A 20,463-nucleotide genomic window follows, 5' to 3' on the forward strand; every position below is an offset into this window, starting at 1 on the left:
TAAATTAAGGAAGATCTATATTGTACCTAAGAGACTCAGTAAAATAAAGTGCTATTTTTTAAAAATTTTCCAACCTTAAACTCTACCCACCAATTTGGGATTTCACCAGAATATATTTAATTGTACGTAATTGTTTTCGTTACTTTAACCAAATACCTGGCGAATACTATCAGTGCACAGACTCATCATTTGCTTAGAATAAGAAATTTCTCTGGTTGTTTATGCCTCACTTTTGACTTTTCTCCAGGTATTCTTTATCTTTCAGTAACTTATTTACATTTTAGATCTTCTGGATCTTTCCCCAAATCTCCGGAATTTTTCCACATGAAGTAAATATTTGTGTGTGTGTGTGTGTGTGTGTGTGTGTTGTGATTTATTTCTTCAACTTGATACTCTAGGACATCTATGATAATAGAACATTCTGTTTTTTTAATAAATATAAATATAATTTTTAAAAAATTTCAAATATCATATATGCCTTTCCAGAAAGTCTTCCTAATTTTCCAATTACTTCAATAAAAAACAGCTATCTGCTTGGTGCTTTCCAGTTAAAAATTGTATTTGTCTTCCAGTCTAATTTACTTAGACTTAAGAGCTTCTTAACTTAGGGATGTGCTAGATAGAATTCAAAGATACCTGTGAACTAAGATGGGAAAAATTATATCTTTAGTTTTACTAACTTCTAAATGGGACACGTAATTTCCTTCAATTATGAATGTAGGCCAAAAGTCAGTTTCGCTAGCAGTGCCTGTGTCTTTGTCAATAGTAGAAATCATAGATATTTTCCTATCATATCACTATTACACTATATATCTGATATACTTATATGTTTATTATTTCAAAAGTAGTCCAATTATCTTCCAGTATAACTTTTTATTTAAGGTACTCATAGGCATACATGTTACCACATTGCATATTTGTTTTTTAATGTATTTTAAATATATTTAAATTTATTTTTATGTATAATACTATGGATTTTGTTTAGAAATAGTATTCTTTCTGAATTAGGGTCCACAGGCTGCTTCAGATCTCCAAAGAAATCCATGGCACACAAAAATTTAAAAACTCCTGATTTAGAGCCATATGTATGTAATTGTGCCAAATTTCTTTTAAGCTGTTTATTATAATTATTTTCTGGATCAATATTTCATCAGACATCAAATCAAACTATTAGTTTACTTAGGCCAGTCACGGTGGCTCACGCCTGTAATCCCAACACTTTGGGAGGCCGAGGCGGGTGGGTCACCTGAGTTCAGGAGTTCAAGACCAGCCTGGCCAACATGGTGAAACCCCGTCTCTGCTAAGAATCCAAAAAATTAAGCCGTGCATTCCTGTAATCCCAGCTACTCGGGAGGCTGAGGCAGGAGAGTCGATTGAACCTAGGAGGCGGAGATTGCAGTGAGCCAAGATCATGCCATTGCACTCCAGCCTGGGCGACAGAGCAAGACTATTTTTTATAAAATAGGTTATATTGAGATATATGTTTCTGAGATAGAGCAAGACTCTATCTCAGAAAAAAAAAAAAAAACTATTAGTGTATTTAAAGTTGCAACCACTCTGAAGAAGTAAAAAGCACAACAGTCTTTTCTCTTATCCACCAGTCGTCAGGAACATTCTGGTAAATTATTAGCCCTAGGCGTAGACTAAGAAAGAATTTTTTGTCTGTATAAGTGCAAATTTGAATTCTGTTTTGTCTTTTAAAGCAGAAGTTTGAGCCTAAAATAATACTTTTGAGTTTGTTTAGATAAGATTGTAACCAAACTTATTCATCCATCCATCCATCCATCCATCCATTCATCTATAGATTTCTTCATTCATATGACAACCACTTGCTTTTGTACAAGTAGTTTGTGTTCATGTGTGTGTATGTATGTGTGTGTGCACACACGTACATACATATACACACATATGTATATAAATTTAGGTTCTAAATTACTGTCATCAAATAATTTTTAAATATAACTATATAAAATTTTAAATATAACTTTAAGTTGAAATTTCTTGTGTCGATTTGAATTAGAAATCAAACAGTCTCTGTGTATGAAAGAGATAAATTTTATACTTATAATCCTGAGGGTTTTTTTTAAGTGTTGCTTTTCACTATGTTAGAGTAAAACGATGCTAAACACAAGGGGAAACTAAAGAACTTAGCACATTTTTACTGAAGCCCTTGAAAAAAGAAACACCTTTTTCATAAAGTTTCTATTATTTTACTATCAACCAGAACTTTAAAAAGGCATTTGAGTCACAGAAGTTTCGTGTTACAAGGGATATTCCTTTGCATATAACAAATGCCCCTTAATATCTTTAAGAGACTTTCACAAGATTATACAGCTAATTAAAAATAGAGCCAGGTGGGTGCAGTGGCTCATGCCTGTAATCCCAGCACATTGAGAGGCTGAGGTAGGAGGATCATTTGAGCCTAGGAGTTTAAGACCAGCCTGGCCAATATAGTGAGATGCTGTCCCTACAAAAATATGACCCACACGTGGTGGTTCTGTGCTTGTAGTCCAGCTACTTGGGAGGCGGAAGGGAGGGGAGATCACTTGAGCCTAGGAGTTTGAGACCAGCCTGGGCAATATAGTGAGACCCTGTCGCTACAAAAATTAAAAAAATTATCCAGGTATAGTGGTGCTGTGCCTGTAGTCCCAATTACTTGGGAGGGTGAGGGAGAGGATTATTTGAGCCCAGGAAGGAGGCAATTGGTGTTCATGCCACTTGCAGTTCAGCCTAGGCCACAGAGTGAGACCCTATTTCTTTTCTTTTTTTTTTTTTTAAAGAGCCAGGTTAGGATATGTATCCATTTATTCTTAAAATCTAGTGTACACCAAACAGTATTATGTCAGTAAATTGTTTTTACTCAATATAACCTATTTTATAAAAACTGAATTTAATAGAATGAATACCCTTAAATTGTATGAATATCACTTCGGAATGAATTTCTCTCCAAAAAATTTGACTTCAGTATTAATAATGGTTCAAACGTGTATATTTTAGTGACAGAGATAAATTTCTTTTGCACTAACTGAATACATTTGGGTAAAACATCAGGCTCTGGATTTTAAAATAGGTGCTTCAGATTCGTGCTGAGTCATTTCAAGGTGAAATATGTAGATACATTTTAAGAATAGCAGGCCGGGCATGGTGGCTCACGCCTGTGATCCCTGCACTTTGGGAGACCGAGACGGGTGGATCACGAGGTCCGGAGATCGAGACCATCCTTGCTAACATGGTGAAACCCCGTCTCTACTAAAAATACAAAAAAAAATTAGCCAGGCGTGGTGGTGGGCGCCTGTAGTCCCAGCTACTCGGGAGGCTGAGGCAGGAGAATGGCGTGAACCTGGGAGGCAGAGCTTGCAGTGAGCCGAGATCACGCCACTGCACTCCAGCCTGGGCAACAGAGCAAGACTCTGTCTCAAAAAAAAAAAAAATAGAGAATAGCAATCACTTATAAGTTAATGGTTGCTTGTATAGGTCAATAACATTTAATGCTGTATGTTATCAAAATAATTCAGTTATTAATGTAACTAATCTTGCAGTAAAATTGAGAAAAATTGTTGAACAGATACATTTATAAAATTTGGACAGAATAAAAGCCAAAGCAACCTTATGGTTAGTTACACAATATAAAAAACAGGGGGATTTATTTGGTTTAATTTCAGGTCCTCTTTTAATTGCCTCTTCTACTTTTGTTATAGATTGCTGAGTCAAATATGTAATTCAATAACTTGGAATTTATTTTTAAAAAGTAGTTTGTTTGGAGTATGTGGTTTGCTTCTTAGTAATGTGAGTATATAATTTAATGCAAATATGTTTTCCTGGGTGTAACGCCTTTATGTCCACAGATTTTACTTGAGCAAAATAAATAAAATACAGTGTGATTTTCATCTGCAGGGTTATGTCCTTAAATATGCTAGATGGAAAACTTTATAAATTTGAGAAGAAAAGTTAATGGAAAAGTAATAGTTATTGAGTGCCTACAATGACCTATTTATTTTACATGTTAGAAAAATGTGCTCTTCACTTGTAACAATGGAACTACAAAAGGAAGGAGGAAGAGTAGCATATGGGAGACATTGAATAAAGCAGAGGAGAGAGATTGAAATAGAAAATAGACTGCGTTGAGAACAAAGCCTGAAAAAGGGGCAGCAAGCCCATTTTCTGGATTTTCTAAATGTTTCTGAGGTCAAATGACTTATATTTTAGACTTCCTTAAAGTATTGAAATAGGTAGTAAAGTTGATAATTAACTGATAATTGTCTCAACTGCAGTCAGCCAGAGTCCCTGAGTCATAGCTTTTCACTGCCCTCTCCATAGCTTCAGTATCCCCTATTCTCCATTTCAGGGGGTGCTTTGAGGTGGCAGTCTTGGCTTCCTGGGAAACTAGTAAGAAGAGCCTCTTTATCAACCCTTACTCATAGCCAGCTGAAAGACAGGAGAGGGAAAGGCCATTGGCCCTAATTGGATGCAAGGGTTCTCTGAAAGTGCCTTTCCAGTGCTAGAACCTGCGAATTTGCATTAGCAGCCTCTGCAATGCACTTGTGTTCACCTTTCCATCCCAGACAAGTGAACATTAGGGAAACAGAAATCTGAACTCAGAGGACTCTCAGGGCATCATCTGGATGAGACCTCTTCTTCTCTGACATGTTTGCTTTAAATTAATTCTACCTCATGTTTCTGTGTTCTCTCTCTCTCTCTGTCTCTCTCTCTCTGTCTCTCTTTCTTTCTCTGTCTCTCATCTTTCCTGTCTGGCAGGGTGCAATCACATCCTTTCCTTTTCTATGGCTACAAGTCTAATTCAAAATGTAATAGCTATCAGCCTTCTTTACCTGCCTCCAACCATTCCAATTTTCATGTATTCTTCAAAATATACTAGAATAATGTTACTACTTAGAAATTATTCCATTATTCTCCTGGCTAAATTCTTCTATAATGTCACCAATATTTATAAAATAATGCTATTCAAAAGCATCTCTAATCTTGCCCTAATCTACATTGAAGCATTTTAAAATTATTTAGCTTTCTTGACTTATACTAAAGAAAGTATTTTGATAAAGGTATCTCTCATGTCTTCTCTTTGATACTATCATTTTCTTATAACTGTTTTACATTGCTAGTTCCAACCAGTGTAAATATAAACACCTCCTCAAATCCTTTCCTGATTAAAAAAATCTCTAAATTAATTTCCCCTTTGTTTTATTCATACTCTTCTTAGAGCATTTATTGAGTTCTATCATTTCTATAGAGTTAAAATCATTTCTATAGTATTATACTGGGTGTGTGTGTGTGTGTGTGTGTGTGTGTGGAGGGAGAAAGAGAGGAATTTTCTGTTATGCTTCTAGAGGACAAAACACCTTTTCACCACCTGGCACATTGCGTTGCACATTGCTCATGTATAGTAATTATTTGTTGATTAAATGAAAGCCATTAAAGTGACTTGATTTATTGTTATAAGATTTAGTGAAGTTATTTTCTTTCTTTTTTTTTTGTTTGAGCACCTGCAAATCTGTAATCCTGGGACATAACATCTGAAATAAGCTAAATGTACCAGCCATCTAGGGAAAAGGACTGGGGAATTTAAGTCTCTGTATACTCCAAAGACCATTCGTGTACAAATGAAAGGCTGTAACATTAGGACATTCTGAAAGAAGAGCTAGGAAAACTTAGCAAAGAAAACGGGTGTGGGAGGGGGATGGGGGGCAGAAGTGGTATTTTGGTCTTTCTAGAGAGAGATTAGTTCCTGAGAGCAAAATCTTGAGGGGGTCACTTTAGCTTTCATTGTTTTGCTGTCTGTGACCGGCTCTTCCTTGTCGTTTGAGATTCACTCAGTTTCTAGTTGGAAGGCTTGGAAGTTTGATTTAATGGCTTCACCCTACAGAAATGGCAGTCACCTGTGTGCAGAATAAATCGATATGTCATGTGTGGAACACCAACTATCTGCTAGGCACTTTGCCAAGTAGAAAAAGAATGACAGCCGAATGTTCTAACACTTCCAAAAGAACAGTTTGCATCTGCAATTTTCTGCTCCAAGTATGTCAATTATTCGCTTCTTGCTAAGGAAAGTAAAATGTTGCACAGTACCGTATTCTTGTTAATACTGAACAAGAAAACTATAGTTAGCAAATAATTGTTATGTTCTAGGGCTTATAGCAGATTTTACAGTTATTATTGTATTCTAACTCTACCAGTCCTATATATATAGGACTTTATATATATATATGTGTATATATATATATATATAAAGAATACATATATATATATATATATGTAGTTTTCTGCTTTATCAGGTTTTGGTATCAATGTGAAGCTTTCTGCCATATACAGCAGAAAAACTACCCTGAGATTTTGGAAAGTACTTGGCAAATTTTTAGAACTGAAAGTTTCAGATTAAAATTTGGTTATCATCTGATGTGACACTGCAAATACTCATTTCTTATTTTTCTATGTATTTCTCATGATACCTACCATGATGTTGGATTTGAAGTAAATAAACATTTGATTCACTTTGCTTGGGAGATACAGGAAATCTGTGTTACAGTTTTCTGTCAAATACACAGTCATCTCTGTGAGGATATGAACTGCTTTATCTTCATTTTTCTTAATTCTCTACATCTAATGCAGTGCCAGACAATAGACTCAGTAAATATTTGTTGATTCAATATATGAATACATTATTGAATCAATCAAAGTAATTATAAGCCGTTTTAAGAAAGGGAATTGCCTGAAGAGGTTGCTATATAGAAAAATCACATTTGCTGTGGTGGAGGGAAAGAACTGAAGATCCCGACGCCCTGTCCTTTTCTTTAGAATGGCTTACATTTTATATTCATAATTTTATAGTAACAATAGGGTCCCCCTTTCCTTTATTAAAGCTTCTATTCTATTAGCTGGTTAACCATAAAGTCTTTTGTCAGACCCTTCTCTCTCTTTCTTTCTCTCTCTCTCTCATTCTTTTCTCATTTTCAAAACAAAAATAAAATGTTCGTTTTCCTACATTTGTGTATATTTTGAATAGCATCTTCGAAAGTAAAAGCAAAGAGGAAGCAGGATTGGGAAGTGGAAGCCATTAGACCCTGATGCAGAGCTGACGAAGGTTCCTGCCACTGTAAACAGGAGCTCCAGAGGATACGGCTGCCTAGCGAGCCATGTGCTATGCTGAATGGAAATAGCTGGGCCCTGTCCATCCTCTCTGCTTGCTCTTCCATTGTCCTGCATTTTAAAACTGAGGAAGAACCTGAACGAGTTAGCAGGTGGAGGCTGCTAGTAGACTACACTCTTGGTAGCCAGACAGCAAGTCCATTCTTGAAGGGGTTATGAATGCCACATCTCCATTTTCTACAGGAACAAAGCATTCTTACTCTTTTAACGAAGAAAGCTTCACATTGATACCAGAACCTGATAAAGACGGCACAGTGAAGATTAGAAATCCATCTCCCTTAGGAAAATCGATTCCAAAATATTTCTTATAAGTGGGAGTTGAACACTGAGAACACGTGAACACAGGGAGGGGAACATCACACACCGGGGCCTGTCAGGAGGTTGGGGACTAGGGGAGGGAGAGCATTAGGAAAAATACCTCATGAAGATGACGGGTTGATGGGTGCAGCAAACCACCATGGCACGTGTGTACCTATGTAACAAACCTGTACATTCTGCACATGTACTCCAGAACTTAAAGTACAATAATAATAAAAAAAATTGCCAAAGTAAAAACATTATGCATTTGACCATGTGGAATTTCAGGAAAGTCAGAATGTTTCAATATTCAGAAATCCATTAATATAATTTTCCATACTTTTAGGACTAAGGAGGACAATTTTATGATTATATCCATTGAAACAGAAAAGACATTAGACAAAATTCAATACTCATTTTTTATAATAAATTAAAAAATTACTTGTAAATGGCATAAATATAATACATAAAACCAAATATAATTGCGGTGGGCAGACAAGTTGGTATCAGTGCTTAAGAAAACTGTGTGACACAAAAACTCCATACCTAGATACAAGATCAACATACATGTACATTATTCCCTCATGTTCAAAACAGAAATAAAATGTTCATAAGAGCAATATTCTTAATGGCCCCAGACTGGAAACCACAAATATGTCATCAACGATAAAATGAAATAAAATAGAAATTGAAATATTTTGCAGAATTGAAGAAACAGTTTTTGCTACTAATAAGAGGAATATATTTCAAAGAACTAAAGTTGAACAAAGAAAGCTAGATATAAAGAGTACATATTTTGTGATTCTATTTATATAAAATTTTAAAAGTGTGTGAAAGTAACTTATACTGATAGCCATTAAATCTGTGAGTATATCTGAGAAAAGTAATAACTGAGAAGAGTATCAAGTGGGGGGCTTGTGAGGTGCAGGCACTCTCCTAGGTTTTAATCTGGGTTGTGTTACCTAAGTATGTTCAGATTTTTAAAAGTCATCAAGCTGTATATTAATATTTATGCATTTTACTATATGTACATTATACTTTAATAACAAGTATAAAATGAATAGTGATAGCAATGAATCACAATATATTAAATAAAAGAAAGAATTCATGGTGTCATAGCAATATCTAACAACAAAAAGGAGAAAAGGGAGAACTTTCATACACAGAAGAATGCAATATAATAAATGTAGAAGTGATGAGAGAATAAGAAAACCTCAGACTTTCAAAAACCATGTAATAATTGACATAGGCATATAGTTAGTACTCCATAACAGGCAATTATTTTCTTAAAACACTTTTGTTCTGTTTTTATTGTCTTCATGCAATCGGAGAGGACCCAAATCTGTCTCCTGAGACCTAGATAAAGACTAATAATTTGCCTGCCTGGCTGAGTCAGGGTCCCAGCAGAGTCCCCCGTGGAGTCCAGCTAAGACAATCAGTTCCTGATGTCTAACAATCTATGACCAGCTGGGTGCCAGGCAATTAATGGTAAAGACAACATATAATGTTAAATTTAGAACACATTTTAGAGCAAGAGTAAGCTCTAAAATAATTATAATTATGTAATTTAAAAATAGTTATTTACTGTATTAGTCCGTTTTCACTGTTCTATAAAGACAGTACCGGAGACTGGGTAATTTATAAAGGAAAGAGGCTTAATTAACTCACAGTTCCACATGGCTAGGGAGCCCTCAAGAAACTTATAATTGTGGCAGAAGGCAAAAGGGAAGCAAGGCGCATCTTACACGGCAGCAGGAGAGAGAGAGAGCAAGAAGGGGGAAGTGCCAGACACTTATCAAACAGCCAGATCTTGTGAGAACTCTCTATTACAAGAACAGCATGGGAGAAACCATCTCCATGATCCAATCGCTGCTCAACAACTATATCCCTGTATACATGAGGAGTACAATTCAAGATGAGATTTGGGTGGGGACACAAAGCCAAACCATATCATTACTGACCAACCAATTGACCATTCAACAAACCAATGCAATGGTTTATTGAGTATTAAAACTCAAACAGCAGATTTATTCTTGGTATATTCTCACATATTTTAATAAACTTACTATATCTCTCTTTAATACTTTTACACTGTTTTTTTTTTGAAAAAAATATGCTATTCAGTATGGATATATTAAACTTATTTTTAAAATAAAATTTTCTGCAATATTCTACAAAGATATATTTTATGGTTAATAAATTTGAAATTCTTAACAGCTTAAAAAGCATTGAAATCCAAGATGAAATTGTACAGAATCTAGAAATTGCCTTCAAATTACATCTCTCACTTAAACATACATCGAATATGGGAAATTATTTAGTTACATTTTTTGTCTTCCCTCATTGTCTGCCACAGAAAACACTAAAAGTCCAGTAGTCTCCTCATATCCAAGGTTTCACTTTCATCAGCTTCAGTTACCAATGCTCAACTGTGGTCCAAAAATATTAAATTGAAAATTCCAGAAATAATACATAAGTTGTAAATTTTGCACCATTCTGAACAGCACGATGAAATATCAAGTTGTCCCACTCCATCTCACCTGGGACGTGTATTCTCACTTTGTCAGACAGATGCACACTGAAACCATTTCCCAAACCTTAATCACTTAAGAACCATCTTGGTTATCAGATTTACTGACACGAGATTGCAGTGCTTGTGACCAAGGAACCTTTATTTACCTTCATAGCAGCCTCAAAGTGCACAAATGTAAAACACTATCTTAACAGGCAGTATGGTCACCCTAGTATTCATAAGCACATCTCAAAAAGTGTTTATTACCATCTTCACTATTAAATAATTGCATACCTCTGTAAAGGACCTTTTAAATAGATAATTTCATTCCTATTATCTGTAGTGTTTCTCATGAAACCGATGGATATCCTATATGGCCAGAGGACTTTAAAATGTGTGTAACTGTCCACATATAAAAATGTACCTATATTTAAAAGTAGGATTAATGAAGTGTCATCATGAGTGTCGTTTTTCTCCACATGGTTTTCCTCTGATCCTTTTGTGGTTTCCTTCATTTTTCCAGCAGCATATTTCAATGTGACGTGCGTCATCATTTTTTTCTGCCATGCCTGTTTAACTGCCCTTATGTAGCATTTACTTTTCATAAATGCCTCTATGGCTTTGTGCCAGCAAAAATAAATATTAAACTAAAAGTGCTAAAGCAACATAGTGCAGTGCAATTCACTCAGGGTTGGTTGTCAGACAGGTGAACCTGTGTTTATTACATAAAGTCTTTAAAGTATGTGGAAATTGCGGGTCAAATTGTAGGCCTTCCACTTACCCACTGAGGAACTACATCCATAAAATGTGAATAATAAAGGGTGAGGGTTAATGTACCTAGCAGATGCTTACTAAATAGCGGCTATTATTATTTTCATCATTACCATCCCTAGAGTATAACCCAAAGGAATTCATGCATAAACACATTGGTGGCCTGATTCAGTGGAATTCACACTGCTGACTTGACTCACAGTAGTGTTAGCTATGGAGCACCTCTTGTCATCTGGAAAATATACCAGAAAAGCACAGATGAAAAGAGGAAGCATGAGGCCAGCCCACTTATTTTTGCTGCCACGTTTAGTCACTAAGCTGAATGATAGGAAAGCAGAAGCTAAAACACAGTAAAAACAAACAAAAGACAAAACCTAATAGAGGAATTAAAGGACATCTACTGCAGAGAAAGAGCTTGGGTTTAAAACAAATCATTAGCTGTTTTTGAGTGTATTTCTTGATTATTTTGGATGTCAACATTTCTGAGAAAGCAAAGAAAAGACTGTCAGCTGGAAAATAAGTTGGGCTTATTTAAAAGAAAGAAAGACATTCATCAAGTAAAGAGTTTCCATAACCACCTATTTTAAGATGCTGTAAAATGTCATAATTCAGATTAAAAAAATAATAATGCATCATACTGGAAAGTTTTTTTTTTCCAATTTTGTCTGGTCTTTCGTAGGGGAAAAGGCCGTATCTCTCCTACAAAAAAAAAAAAAAAAAAAAAAAAAACTGGCCAAGGACATGTGAACCCTGTTCCATATTGCTATAGCATGGTGTATGAAATTCACAGGCTTGAACGAAAGAATAAATATTCATCACCATCTACCTTTTTTTTTTTAGGTGCCTCCTATACTCCTTGATAAGCAGTTCTCTGAATTCACTCCAGACATTACACCAATCATTTTGGCAGCCCATACAAATAATTATGAGATAATAAAACTCTTGGTTCAGAAAGGGGTCTCAGTGCCTCGACCCCACGAGGTCCGCTGTAACTGTGTGGAATGCGTGTCCAGTTCAGATGTGGACAGCCTCCGTCATTCACGCTCCAGACTCAACATCTACAAGGCCTTGGCCAGTCCCTCTCTCATTGCACTGTCGAGCGAAGATCCTTTTCTCACAGCCTTTCAGTTAAGTTGGGAACTTCAGGAACTGAGCAAGGTGGAAAATGAATTCAAGTCGGAGTATGAAGAGCTGTCACGGCAGTGCAAACAATTTGCTAAGGACCTACTGGATCAGACGAGAAGTTCCAGAGAACTGGAAATCATTCTTAATTACCGAGATGACAACAGTCTCATAGAAGAACAAAGTGGAAATGATCTTGCAAGACTAAAATTGGCCATTAAGTACCGTCAGAAAGAGGTGAGTGTTGCCAGACTTGATCCATCAAAATGCCATAGAATTTAATCACAGTGAAGCAAACTGCTACTCACAAAATTAGTTTTGGATTTTAGAGCATTTTCTATTCAGCTGTGAGTGGATGGCATTTATTGTCTGCTGGATTAATAATTATAAATCACATTGAAGAGTGGTAATAAATGGTTTAATAATTGATGTTTTTGGCCTGTGTGTTAAAATGTACATATTGACTATGGTGTAATGGAAAAACTAATGAATTTTAGCATGTCCAGACTGAGATTTCTGGCTCTGCTATTTATAAGTCTTGTAACTTTAGGGGGTCACAGATTTCCTTAAGCTACAGTATTCTCACCTGCTGAATGGATTTAATATTTGAAATTTTATATATATATATAAAATATATATACTATATATAATATATACGATATATAATATAATATATACTATATATAATATATATAGTATATATTATATATAGTATATATATTGTATATCGTATATATTATATATAGTATGTATATATTATATATATACACATATATATAAAATCAGCCCTCTGTATCTGCACGTTCCTCATCCTTGGATTCAACCAAATGTGGATGGAAAATGCAGCATTCATAGGATGTGAAACATTCAGATATGGAAGGCTGATTTTTTCCTATCCATGGTCCCGTAGGGCCAACTGTTGCAGGGCTAGAGCAGCCATGGATTTTGATATCCACATGAGGTCCTGGAGCCAATCCCCCACAGATGCTTGGGGACAACTGTATATATAGACGACATTTTTCTCATAGGTTTTTAGGAAGTGTAAAATATGTGGATGTATGAAGACTCTTAGTAAATTATATGGTATTGTTTTATTTATATCAATAAATACATTATTATAAAGCATTAATAAAATAAAAGATTTAGTACAATAGCAGATGTAAGCGCTAAAACTTTTCTCAAGTCTTGCTCATTTTTTTGATTTGTCAGGAATAAGAAACCAAATAAGTTCATCGCAGGGGAGTAATAAATTTCTTGTAAAATTTCCATATATTAAAAATGCTGTATTAAATAACGGAATCTCATACCTCTTACCCTTAGTCGCCCAGCATAATTGCTTTGTGTTTGAGTGAGTTCTCAAAAGACTGTTTACATCTATCTGAAGAAAATATTGGTTCTCTGTTCACTCTTAAATGATAGTAATTATCTATTTCAGAACAATACTTGGAAATGCTATGTAAGATGAAAAAAGAAAGAGAAAAAGTAAGACTTCTGAGTTGTAAAATGTGCTCAGTTTCTTTGGAATTTGGCCTTGATGATCCCATGTAAGCCCTGGCTGCTTTGTCTGTTGCTACTCGCTAAATACTCAAGGTCCAAGATACCTGAATTTGCTTTCTCAATTTCTTCCTCTAGTCATGTGGTTAGTTAAGCTAATCTGGTTGTCATGGGAGCCTGAAACAAGGTGAAATGAACTTTTCCCTTAATACTAAAGTGACAGCTTCTTTTGTGTCCTTTCCCTCTAACTCTAAAATCACATTTGCTATTTTGAGTCCATGTCAGCAGTATTAACTCATTTTCTTAGGTTTTTATGTTTTGGACTCAGAGATATAATATTTTAAAGAAACGAGTAATTTGACTACACAATGATAAGATACATTGATGAAAGATGTTCAAAGTGGTAAATGGGAAGATAAGAAGTTACTGCAGGCTTTAGACTTGAAAGATATCGAAATATTGATATGGCCTAAATCTTCTTAAAGATCCATATTAGCACAGTAGTATGCTTTGCTTTCTTTAGGTTTTCTTTGGAGAAGGGGGTTTAAAGAATCGACACGATGATTGCAAAGATTTTCTCTTATGCCATAGCTGTTCAGTGTTAATATTATCCTACAAATGTTGACTGGAATAAAGTTCCCAAGATGTACAATTCATGAAATGAAACAGAGAACACAGAAGCAGCCTGCTCTGCTCACCTGTTGCTCTTTAGGTCTCTCTGCAGCCAGTGAATGAACTCAGATTTATTTTTTCTGCACTCATTTTGGTCATGGCATCGAAGCTGATTTAACGTCGTCTTTGGCCACAATAACTTTTGTGAAAGCCTGGGAACAAAATACCCATAAACTCCTTTACCATATCCTCATAACAGAATGCTATCAATGATACGGCATTAACTGAAGCTGCCAAATTCCTGTCAAAGAGTTGTTCGAGATAGCAATTGTAATTTGAATTTCTTGCATATTTATATTTATATTTTTACCTACAAAACATTTAATACACTTTGGTCATGCATTAATTTCCTTAATAACTCTTTCAACATATATTTCACAGAACACATTCCAGGCAATGCACGGGGCATTTGGGATTCCCAGGTGTCAGGTCTCTGCTCTCATAGAGCTTATAGCCTATTAGGAGAGACAATAAAACATTGAATACATGTTCTCCATTTTGTTCCTGAACCACTGAAAATGTTCTTCCTTACTGAACATGTTTTCTTGCTTATGTTCTTCTGTATATGTTATAAATATAAAAAGTGGGTTCATTGTCAAAACCTATGAAAAAGCCAGAACTCTAATCCCATCTTCCGTATGTCAGAAGCAAAGCAATGGAAGGCATTTGATAATTTCTAACACTTCTCTCAAGATGTTTGTATTCTTGCTAATATGAAGTTATGGAAGTGTGATAAAGCCTAATAATACAAGATAAAAGATAGCAAAAAAAATATAGCATGTAACAAAAAAATAAGAATTAGTGCTATTTTTTAAAAGATACTTTTCTTGTAGATATGGGGTCTTGCTATGTTGCCCAGGATGATCTCAAACTCCTGGGTTCAAGCAATCCTCCCCAAAAGATACAGTTTTAAAAGACATTGTATTGGGATTTTTTTCCTTTCAAAATGTTTTCAGATTTCAATGGGAAAAAAAATGAAAACGAAATTCTTACACAGTTGTTCCGGAGTAGCTTGCATTTACTATCAAAGAGCATATTTTTCTCGGATTGCAGATTTTCCCAAAGCAAAATAACACTGGATAACTGATATCATTATTTAAAAAATTCAGGAATAACATTTTACTTTCATATATACCTTTTAAAATCATAAGTTGTGTTTTACAGCATGTATTCTTCGGTTATTCAGAAATTACTAAATTCAAATATTGAAGGTTTTCTAGTAAGATCATGTGCCTTAAAGAAAATTCTGCTTTAGCATGTCTTGCTTGCTTCATATCTTTCTTACCAAAAGTTTTCCTTGGTTTGGTCTAAACAAGTCTGAGGTTTATCTTTAGTCCATCTCTCAGGATTTGGAATGCTTTCTCATTAACCTTCATTCACATAGCTAAGTCCTGCCACTCTTTAAAGGTCATCTCACGTCTTGTCTCACCCCAGGAGCATTCTATGAAGCAAACCCCTCCATAGACTCTCTTGGATAAATGTCCTCATTATATACACCCTATATTGCACTGTGTTATTACTTTTCCATCTCCTTCTCTAGGCAGTGTCAGGAACACATCCATCTTACTCACCAGTCCTACTGTAGCCCCTGAGATACAGAAGGTGCTTGGTAATGAATGCACCTGAATGAAGTCACAGATGCTCTTAGATCTGGATGGTTCCCTGCATGTTTCTTTGCCTGAATAAATTGCACTATTTGGGTTAATCTCCTAATAACAGCTTCCTTATGAATCAACATATTAAAACAATTAATGTTGGCAGGATTTGATTGCAGACTTGTTCTGGTTACTTCTCTAATCTCATCCAAAGAGAAAGCTCTGTGTTAATTTCATGCCATAGATATTTTTACATTTTCATTTTATATATTCTTTCTAAGCAGCAGCATCATAGAAAGAAGAATTTTATTATTTCTATTAATTCTAGGCTGATGATGCTGTAATTGTATTGATCATATATTAGCAGAACAAACATCTTGTATCAATTCAAAATGAATGTATTTTAGCAACTGGGTTCAGTTGTTTACGTGGTTTATTATATTAAACCTCCAAATACACCTCTGAAGTATGAACTATTTGTTGTTGTTTTTTTTTTTTTCATGAAAAAATTGGAGTCACAGAGGGCTATATAATGTGCAGTCTTACTCTGTTAAATATTGGGGCCAGATTGCAAATCCAGATCTTAACTACAAAAACTTGGCTCTAACCATCACAGCATATCGCCTCCACCCGGACATCATCCTGAACATTGGGTAAACCTGAGAAAACTGAGGCTACTAGCCTAGTTTTGTTGAGCACATGAATTTATTTTATGACTCAGCTCGCCTGTAATGAAAGCCTTGCATTTCAGCATGAGGTTTTCTTTGCTTTCACGTGGTGATGAAGCACTTGATTTCTCCAAAGAGTGTGAAAACACTTTTCCTTTCTTTCTCACTCCACTTTTACGTTTCTGTGTCAAACAATAATCTTTCAAGTACCATTCTGCGATGGGACAGGTTTAAGGTTTAAGGTTGCTCCCCTGACCAAGCACTCCCATCCCAATGCCAATCATCTAAATGAATAATAACAAAGGAAACTGGAAACAAAAAGCATGTATGTATTCATACCCTTAAAACTGATCCTTGCCCTGTGTGTAACATAAAGGCGAGGTGTGACTGAGGATGTGTCTTAGACAAAGAACTTGTCCCTTGGTTTTTGGCATGATTTTTGCAGATGCAGAGTCTGTGGCAGTTAAAATTACTTCCATGTAGTCATTCCTCCTGCCTAATATTTGTAAGATTCCTAAATGTGAATTGGAAGCTTAATGCATTTATTAACTATTTTTTACAGCAAAGACCTTCCCTAGTTTTTGTTACGTGATTGACAATACTGTGAAGTAACTAATTAGAAGGCAGAGTAGCCTAGATGTCAAATAAAAATAAAAAGCAAGGAAATAGATTTTTCTGTCTAAAAACATTACAATTCAAACTCTCTATAGCTTTTCAAACTAAAATGAAAAGTAATCTCTACATAGTAAATAGCATAAGATATACATATATACACACACACACACATATATATATACACATATATTTATTTAATTTGCCTTTCCCTTTCATGAAGGTATTTCAGCAGCTTTGCAACATTAGCTTAAATTTTGGAACTAATTTGGGTTTTGTCCTATACATTAATGGGATTGTTAAAGAAGGAGAAAAATCAACATTTGAACAGCCCTCTGCTCATGACCTCCTAACCTTCCGTTTATCCAGTCTTGGGGGAATGGAGAAAATGTGAAGAGATTCGTGTCAATCAGACACTATCCATGGCATAGTAAACTAAATTGATTCGAAATGTTCCACAATTACAGCTCCTTAAAGCTCTCTTAATCTCAAGATTGCTGGTTCTGTTTCTTGATTTATTTCAAACCCCTTGATATGGAAGCAAGGAACAAGACTGCTGTGAGAAAGGAGACAGGGGAGGTGGGGGAGAATGTAGGGACAGAGGAAGCACATAGGGTGTAGCCTTAGTACAACCAAGGGACACGTTGGTTGAGAGTTGGGGTGCATTGCAAGAGTACTAAAGCAGTTAAATAACAAACAGAGCAGACACTGTGGATTGTGTCTTCTTAAAACTGCCTAGAACCCTACTTGTCTGTATATCATGGCCTTTATTTTATAAACTCTTTTTTGATAAGTTTATCACGCCAACAGGTTTTTAATTCAAATGTTATTTGAAAAAGGCAATAATCATTTAAATCCAATCTTACTACAATATGAACTTCATATTAAAAATCAATCAACAAATTAAAAACACCACTCATTTTCTTGATTTACCTGATATCTACATATCTGAGATCTATAGCAAGATGCCATTTTGTGCTTCTGTTAGTAGTTGAGGAACAATAACATCTCTCTCTATATATTTTTTATTTTGAAATTACTAACCCTCAAGGTTGTACCCTACCCATCTTTAAAAAAAAATCACACAGATAAGTTAATGATAATGTTGCATCCTTGCTGTCTCATAAGGACCTTGGGGTGGTGTTGGGAAACAATGACTTTCTCCTCTTAGATCCAGTGGATTTTGGTGTCTGGTCAGCAGCCTTGCTAGACCTTGGCACTTGCTACAAATTTGACAGCATAGCTGACCATTGTTAACCACTGACGGTCTTAGAATCTTTTTTCTCCATTTTTACTCTTGTTTAATCTGGGATGTCTAAAATATACCTTTCGTATTTTATTATACCTGTAAATGACATACCAGAGTATATATAATTTGGGGAAAAATATATCATGTTATGAAAATTTTTAAAAAATAAGTTTGAAAATCTCATGCTGGCCAGGTGCAGTGGCTCATACCTGTAATCCCAGCACTTTGGGAGGCCGAGGCAGGCAGATCACGAGGTCAGGAGTTTGAGAGCAGCCTGGCCAACAAAGCAAAACCCCGTCTCTACTAAAAATGCAAAAATTAGCTGGGCGTGGTGGTGGGTGCCTGTAATCCCAGTTACTCAGGAGGCTGAGGCAGGAGAATTGCTTGAACCCAGGAGGCGGAGGTTGCAGTGAGCCGAGATCATGCCACTGTACTCCAGCCTGGGCAAAAGAGCGAGACTCCATCTCAAAAAAAAAAAAAAAAATCTCATGCTATGGAGACTTTTTCTCATGGACATCAAATAACTCTTAGAGAAGGAGAGCAAAGAGATTACTGGGAGAAACATGAGAGAAAACACCATAGTCCTTATGGTGTTCCCCGTCACAGCTGAGTCATTTATGTAAGTAAAGTTGGTAATGCCTTTTCCTTAGTTTGGTTTTCTTATTTAACACACTGGGTTATCTGAATGAGATTCAATTACCATGTCCTTTTCCCTTATGCTTCTTCTATGTTTAAACTGCTTTGAAAAGATTCATGTCCTCCAGTGTCCCCTCAAATACCACTTTCTCTGAAAAACCTTCCCTTAAATTATACCCAGGTTAAAATTATTGTTTTCCCTTTTGTATGGTAGAAACATTCCTTTATTGCAAATGTTGGTTTTTCTTTTCATTATTTGTTTTCACATTTTGCTTCTCCAGTTGAACACCTTGCCTCTAATATTAACCTCCTCCAAAACATCACTCACAACACTAATAAAGGTTTTTTGCTTTGTTTTATTTTTTGGAAAGGCAGATCTAGGAAAAACTTCTCAGTTATACAATTGAAAATCCCAAGCCCGGGGAAACCCTCAGTTTGGGTCATCACAAATCTGAGCACAAGAGCTCTGTGTTAAGCATTGTAATGTCTATCACATAAAGTCCAACTGCCACAACAGTCTTCTGTGGATTCTGCCTAAATTTTCAGTTTTACCTTTCTTAATGCCCACCGTCACTGCTTAGAGTCTGTATTGCAGCCAAGGGGGAACATTCATAACATTGTTGCGATATTTTCCCTTCTAGGCTGCTATACCAGGCATCTCTTGGCGTCCGCCCTATTCCTTTGTTCATCTATTGCAATGGGTTTTATCTGGATCATATTAGAATCACCTGGGAAGTTTGTAAACACTACGTTGCTGCATATATTCCACTTTCAAACTAGTTAAATCAGAACATCTGGGATGTTCACCACATCTTTGAAACTTTTTAAGTTTCAAACTCTCCAGATAATTCTAATGTGCAATCAAGGTTGAGCCCTACTTAAAATTATCGGTTAGGGTTTCACCTGTGACTTCAAGCTTCTGTAGCTTTCCTTGACTCTCTCAGATAGAGAAGACAACGGCTCCCAAATGTGTCTGATTATCAAACTCACCTGGACAGCTTTTAAACATAGCACTTTGCATAAAGAAATTTGGCTTCAATAAGTCCTTGCATTCATGACATCCCGTGAAACTTATTTCAAATTTTTCCCATCTTTCTCCTTGCCTCACTGTCCACCCTGCCATTTCCTTATTCTATTACGGCTTCCCAGAACCAGAAGCCATCCTCTTTACCTACTGTACATCCTGCTCATTTCTCAGAACTCTCAGAGCTTTCATTTCTTTATTTCCCCTATCTTCAAAACAAAAGAGTCAGGTAGGAAATCAATATCCTATTTAAAACGGAGGAGTAGGCCTGGAGAATGGAAAGACAACCAGGCAAGGAATGATTGATGGCTGTTGATCAGCAAGTAGAAGGAAAGGGATCATACATTGACATTTTCCCTGCCCTGGGATAAGTAGCTTAGGGCATAGAGAAAGAAAATCCTTCCATTCCTAATACATATACCATAGACATATCTTCTTCCATGTAAATTTCTGATCATCTAAGGTATAAGAACTGTGGGGAAAATGTTTTATTGGTATCAAATAACTCATCTCTCTGCAGTTGAAAGAAAATATTATATTAAAAGTAAAAGAACAGGTTGGTTGTGGTGGCTCATTCTTGAAATCACAACACTTTGGGAGGCCGAGGCAAGGCAGATCAGCTGAGCCTTGGAGTTGGAAACCAACTTGGGTGA

The 20,463-nt window shown here is 35.8% G+C and overlaps 1 protein-coding gene across 10 annotated transcripts in view; it reads left to right on the plus strand.

Moving 5' to 3' along the window:
- The window catches only part of TRPC4 (transient receptor potential cation channel subfamily C member 4), a 238,833-nt gene that overhangs the window by 106,290 nt on the left and 112,080 nt on the right, over nucleotides 1-20,463 (plus strand). For 9 of the 10 annotated variants that reach the window (XM_003270295.2, XM_012501951.2, XM_003270296.3 and 6 more), the window contains one exon: nucleotides 11,579-12,097. The exons of the other annotated variant lie outside the window; for it this stretch is intronic. In XM_003270295.2, coding sequence (XP_003270343.1) covers nucleotides 11,579-12,097 — 519 coding nt within the window. The remainder of the gene's footprint in view (nucleotides 1-11,578; nucleotides 12,098-20,463) is intronic. 10 annotated transcript variants of the gene reach the window in all.

This window comes from Nomascus leucogenys, chromosome 9 (genome assembly GCF_006542625.1).
Source record: "Nomascus leucogenys isolate Asia chromosome 9, Asia_NLE_v1, whole genome shotgun sequence".
NCBI classification, from domain to species: Eukaryota; Metazoa; Chordata; class Mammalia; order Primates; family Hylobatidae; genus Nomascus; species Nomascus leucogenys.